Source organism: Moschus berezovskii, chromosome 23 (genome assembly GCF_049115385.1).
Source record: "Moschus berezovskii isolate FMDL1 chromosome 23, NW_MosBer_1.0, whole genome shotgun sequence".
Taxonomy (NCBI): Eukaryota; Metazoa; Chordata; class Mammalia; order Artiodactyla; family Moschidae; genus Moschus; species Moschus berezovskii.
This window is the reverse complement of record NC_142482.1, coordinates 20,263,527-20,269,526: the sequence shown is the minus strand read 5'-3', so window position 1 is coordinate 20,269,526 and position 6,000 is coordinate 20,263,527. Positions and strand designations below refer to the sequence as shown.

At 55.6% G+C, this 6,000-nt stretch overlaps 1 protein-coding gene across 1 annotated transcript in view; it reads left to right on the top strand.

The window, feature by feature from the left end:
- Positions 1–1,536: 1,536 nt before the first annotated feature.
- Positions 1,537–6,000, top strand: part of GRM4 (glutamate metabotropic receptor 4) — a 103,121-nt gene continuing 98,657 nt past the window's right edge. Inside the window, exon 1 of the mRNA XM_055406877.2 lies at positions 1,537–2,055. Within this exon, the coding sequence (XP_055262852.2) occupies positions 1,537–2,055 (519 nt within the window). The remainder of the gene's footprint in view (positions 2,056–6,000) is intronic.

The window sequence follows — 6,000 nt, the reverse complement described above, 5'->3', positions numbered from 1 at the left end:
GGCTCTGAGCCTCCAACTTGGTCTTCGTGGAGGGACCAGGTCTGCAGAGAAGCCTCCCAACCCAAACACAGGCTCTTTCACACGGCTGGGGAGACCGAGGCACACAGCAGACGAGCGGCTGCTGGTCCTCATTGGACGGACGCACGGGGAGGGGCCTTGAGGTCTCTTGACTCCCGCCCTGACTCCGCTTTCAGCCTTCCTCCCCGGGCCTCCTAAACCGAGGGGAGGGAAGTTGCTGGCACTGAGGGAAGGCTGGGCCCCGGGAAGGAAGCCCTGGGGAAATTAGCCCAGATTAGCAATGAGAATGAGGAAGAGCTGGTGTTCTCTCCTCTCCCCTCGCAGATAAATATTTAATCACAACAACAATAATAATGACGGTCATCATAATAATGTGCACTAGCTCAGGCCAGAACTTGAGCCCGCTCTCAGAGGGAGGAATTGGCGAAGAGAAATGGAGAGATAAAGACCCCTGGGGTGGGGCGGGGGCCCAGCAAGAGAAAAGGAGCCCCTGCTGGGTTGACCCTCTGGCGGGGTAGCAGGGCAGCTGGGGTGGAAATGGAGGGTCCACCCTCCCCAGCTCTGCCAGCCCCAGCTTCTCTTGGCCTTCAGACTGAGCGGCTCCCAGCCTGCCTTCTTCTGAGGCCCTGTTTTCTTTCCTCATCTCTGAGTCTTAAAGGAGCCTGTGTGTGTCTGATTTCAGAACTGGGGGCTGGGCATTGGGTTCCAGGCAGCGTTCTGCTGTTTGCCCCCTGTGTGACTTGGGCCAAGTGCTCTCCTGCTTTGGGCCTCGGTGTTCCCATCTCTGAAATGGGTTGTGTCCAGTGGGCTGGTTTTTGCATGCTTGCTCCTTCCTGTGGGTGCCTGTTGAGAGGAGACCCCTCTTCTTCCTAAGCCTCCGGGGTCCCCTGGGGAGTGTGTTCTCTGAGGCCTCTGGTCTGGCAGCAGTGGGCACCAGGAACCTTCAGACATTACCCAGTTTCTGCCTTAAGTTCTCTCATTTGCACCAAAGTTGAGCGGCAGCGGAGAGGAAGCCAGGTTCAGGAGGTCTGTGGTGTCTTTGACCACAACAACCTCCAGCATCTCCTGCTCCCAGGCTCCTGATGAGAGATGCTAATAGCTAATGTCTTCTCGGGCTTCTCTGATTCTCTCTCTCTTTCTCAGGTTGATAAGAGGAGAGCACTGGAGCTGTTTTCTTCTTGATGCCAAGATCTGCCCAGCTAGGAGCACTCTCCACCTTTCACGGTTATCCAACGAGAACAGGCCTACGGGACGTGGGGACCAAGCCCAGAGCATTGCTGCACCCCAGCTACTCCCTGCTGTCTGAGTGCAGCCTGTTCCACAACTGAGCATTGCTGGGGGCTGTGGAGCACCAGCAGGGTTCCGCCTGTTGGCTGCCCTCAGCCACCCTGCTGCTGAAGCTGCCCTGGAGAGACTCGTGGGGGCCGCTGTGCCCATGCTCATCCAGGCTGTGGGGCCTGGGGCCTGCCAAGGCTAGGAGTGAGGCCTGCCATTCATGGGTCTCTAGGGATTTCCGAGATGCCTGGGAAGAGGGGCTGGGGCTGGTGGTGGGCCCAGCTGCCCCTTTGCCTGCTCCTCAGCCTTTCTGGGCCCTGGGTGCCTTCCTCCCTGGGGAAGCCCAAAGGCCACCCCCACATGAATTCCATCCGCATAGACGGGGACATCACTCTGGGAGGCCTGTTCCCAGTGCACGGCCGGGGCTCGGAGGGCAAGGCCTGCGGAGAACTCAAGAAAGAGAAGGGCATCCACCGGCTGGAGGCCATGCTGTTTGCTCTGGATCGCATCAACAATGACCCGGACCTGCTGCCCAACATCACGCTGGGCGCCCGCATTCTGGACACCTGCTCCAGGGACACCCATGCCCTGGAGCAGTCGCTGACCTTTGTGCAGGCGCTCATCGAGAAGGACGGCACAGAGGTCCGCTGTGGCAGTGGCGGCCCGCCCATCATCACGAAACCTGAGCGCGTGGTGGGCGTCATTGGTGCTTCCGGGAGTTCCGTCTCCATCATGGTAGCCAACATCCTCCGCCTCTTCAAGGTCAGTGACTGCGCAGCTCCTTTCTCCTCTTCTCCTCCTGAATCCCGGGGAGAGAGTGGATTGCCCCCCAATACCCACAGTGGTGTGTGAGAATTTGGGGCTGACCTGCGTGTGGTCAGAGAGCAGGTCCCAGCTCCGTGGTGCTGACCGTGGTGCTGAAACAGCACCTGCTGCAGGCAGCCTTTTGATCAACTCTGCTCCTCTGCGGGGAATTCTGAACCAGGAGGGAAAGGCAGTGCTGCTGAACAACAGGAGGGAGGAGGAGATGGGCGGACAGAGATATAAAAAGACCCCAGACAGATGGATGGACAGAAATATAGGTAGGTAGAAAGGTACACAGGTTAGAAGATAGACTGGAGGTGTGAATGCTGGAGCTTGCCAGGGAGAAAAAGCAAGACTTTCATTTTGACATTGTTTTCCAATAATTGCAATTCCCAAGAAAGATCTGTTTTTTTTTTCTTCTGGGTAGTTGAGAAAGCCCCGTGTGGCCCTCCCGCTCCACCTCAGGATTATAGTTAGAAGATGTGTCCTGGTTTTTTGCATGAGGCATTAGCTCTCAGCCCACAGTGACTGGAGCTGCAGATGGGAAAGGCCTGGAGGAGCGGGTGGTCCTGTCTCTGGTGCCCTGGGTCCCCAATGGAGCTTCCCCGGCTCATTCCTTTCCTTCTGCCCCTCTTCCTCGCACACCTTTCTCCCTTCTGGAGTCCCTCCCTGCCCCCTTCCTGCCGCCCCCCTTCCTCTCTTCCTGGGGCAGGAGCTGCTGATTTGCAATTCAATTGGAGCCAAGTGCTTCGCTAAGCTGCTAAAACAACTGAAAGCTACCGGGTAGAGAGAAAAACATTACAAGCGTTTTACCAATAATTATATGCCCGCTCCTCTCTGGGAGCCTCCTCGTTTGCTGTGTGTGTGTGTGTGAGAGAGAGAGAGAGGGAAAGAGAACAGGGTGAGGAGGAGGAAGGGAGGCGCAAAGGGAGCCTCTGTGCCCCTCCTTCACCCTCACGTCAGATTCTTGGCCTCTGGAGTTGTCTCCTTGTCTCCTCAAAGTCTCCAGAGTTAGGGAGTGGACTGGGAGGCTGCTTGGCCTCATGCAGGGTGGGAAGTGCTGAGGCTGGAGCCCTCTCTCCTGGGCCTTTGCCCAGTCCCATGATGCATTAGTACTTGGGGGCCTTTCTGGGGACGCCGGGGTAGAAGTGGGGTGAGTGGTGTGAGTGTCCCCGTGTTGGCTGTCCTGTCTAGCGGGGCGGGTTGGAACTTTGCCACGGGCTGGTCTGGGCCATGGGTGCTGTGCAGCCCTTGACTTCGGGTCTTCTTCCTGGAGTGCTGGTTTTGCTTAATGATCTGGATGAAAACACTATTTTAATTTAAAAAACAAATGCATCATGAAGGATGCAAAATCACGATGCAGAAGGAGACTTGAAGGAAACTTTGCCTTGGCAGTGGACAGTTTGAGCAGCCCCTGGGGAGCAGTGTTGCCTGTGGTCATTCGTTGGTGGGGTGGGATGGGGACTGGGAACCTGGTCCAGCCCCTCTGCCCAGTTCTGTAGTGAGGAGGACAGACCCAGAGGGGAGAGGGAGCAGGGCTCAGTGGTCCCAGCCCTGGGCCTACTGAGGTTTGGGCCTGCCTGCCCTGGGGTTCGGAGGGGAGGTGATCTGGGCCAGCAGGTGTCATGGAGCAGAGGCCGCCTATCTGAGTGGGCACAACCCCCCGCCTATGAGAAGGCCAGACCACAGGTGGGGCTGCTGCAGTGACTCTGGGTGATTTAGAATGTGTTTTTTAAGGACTTCCTTGGTGGTCCAGTGGCTAAGACTCTGAGCTCCCTATGCAGAAGGCCACAGTTCCATCCCTGGCCAGGGAACTAGATCCCATATGCTACAACTAAGAGTTCGCAAGTTAAAACTGAAGATTCCGGAGGCTGCAAAGATGGAAGATTCCATGTGCTACAGCCCAAACCTGGTGCAGCCAAATGAAATAAAACAGATAAAAATAAATATTAAAAAGCGTTTTGTAAAAATGTTAAAACAATGTGATCAGGCCCTTGGGGCTAGGACATCGGAGAGGGTCCCTCCCCACCGTTTCCCAGAGGAGAGCCAGTACCCACTTTATAGGGAGGTGGGAGAGATCAAAGGAGCTGAGAGGTGTCACTGAACAAAGGGTCTAAGAAGGGCTGCTGTCAGCCATCAGGCCTTGAAGCGGGTTCTGGGAGTCCACTGTGGGAGTGGGCTGCGACTTCTGAGCTGACCCCTCCTAGGATGGAAAGGTCTCGGGTGAGGAGGCCTGGGGCCAAAGGGCCTCACCTGCCAGGGGACCTCGGGTGTTCCTTTTCCCCAGACCATCCGGTCACATGGCAGTGTGACTTTGGTCTCTGTTTTGTCTGCACCTCCTGAGATCACAGGGAGATGAGCAGGTGGGAGTGGGAGTCAGGAGACCCCCAGGCTCACAGAGACTGAGATGGGACCAGGAGGGAGAGGCTTGGGAGAAGGAAGGGGGGACAGAAGGGGGCTCTTGGGAAAGGAAAGTGGGGGAGTAGTGGGGGGGATGGGGAGAGAGCCAGAAGGAGACAGCTGGCTGTGGTCCGAAGTCCCTGGGTCCCTTTTAACAGTATTAATGTTCCAGGCTGGCGACAAGAGGGCTCCTCAGTAATTAAACTGATAGAAATGAGAGGCTGGGCGAGAAACTGAAAAGCCATTTACAGAGACGAAAAGATTGAACTTTTGGGAGGGAGGTCAGGAGCAGAGCCTCGAGCAGGAGAGGGTGTGTGTGGGGCCTTTCAGGACTGGGGAAGCTGCCTGCCAGGTGTCTGTTTCAGAGGGCACTGCCGTGCCCAGCCCGCTCTGCCAAGGCTGTTAGTGGGGCCTGCCGGGAACTCCCCCAGAGGCTGTGGTTACAGCTCTCTCCTTCCTCCACGAGGTAGATTTCTGGTGCACAGCTCAGAGAGGGTGATTTCCTCCTGGGAGAATGCTAATAGGGTTCCATCAAGGCCAGGGTATGAACAAAAGTCACACCTACCAGAGCTTGGAGGGGCAACTTGCGTCCGACAGCAGCGGACACTGAGCCCTGGTTGAATGACAGGCCAGGGCTGGGGGTCAGGTTCCAGACTGCCTCTGCAGAGCCACTGGGCTGGACGTGGGCCTCGAACCTAGGCCTGCATTCGGGATCAGAAGCCCTGACTTTGGGGAGTCGTGGGTCTGACACCTTGACTCCTTCACCCTCCTATTCCCACCCCCTCTTTTATCTCATTTTGGCTCCATTCTCCTAGGACAGGGAATACTGATGGAGGTAAGGACTACATTTTGGAGGAGAGCCTAACCCAGAGGAAGTGGCTTGTGTGGTATGTTGTGGGGACAGCCCAGGTTCTGAAAGCAGTCAGGTCTGGGTTTGAATCTCTGTGCCACCAGAGTTACCGCACCATGTCCACCACATCTAACCACTGTATCAGTCATTTAAACCATAGTATGAACGAGCCAATCCGATCTTTTCCTGAGAGCAATATTTCTGGGAGGAGAAAGAACATAGGAAGTGCCCTGGAAGAAAGCAGCTTTCAAATCCTTGACCCTGTAAGAGCTCAGAAGGATCCAGAAATAATTACATTGAGTCCCTCATTTTTGAAGTGGAGAAGAAAACAACTGAGGCTTGAAGATGGGAATATGAACTAGCATGGTGATTGAGAAATTGGACACTGGAGGGACTTCCCTGGTGGTCCAGTGGCTAAGACTCTGCACCCCTCACGTGGGAACCCAGGTTTGATCCCTGGTTGTGGCACTAGATCCCGAGTGCTGCAACTAAGACCCAGCATAGCCAAATAAGTAAGTAAATAAAAAAAAAGAATCTGGACACTGGGGCCAGACAACTTTTGCCACCTTGTCAAATCGTTTAGCCTGTTTGTGCCTCAATTTCCTCCTTTGTCAAATGGGGGTGATAGTGGTCTCCTCAGCCAGATGTAGGAA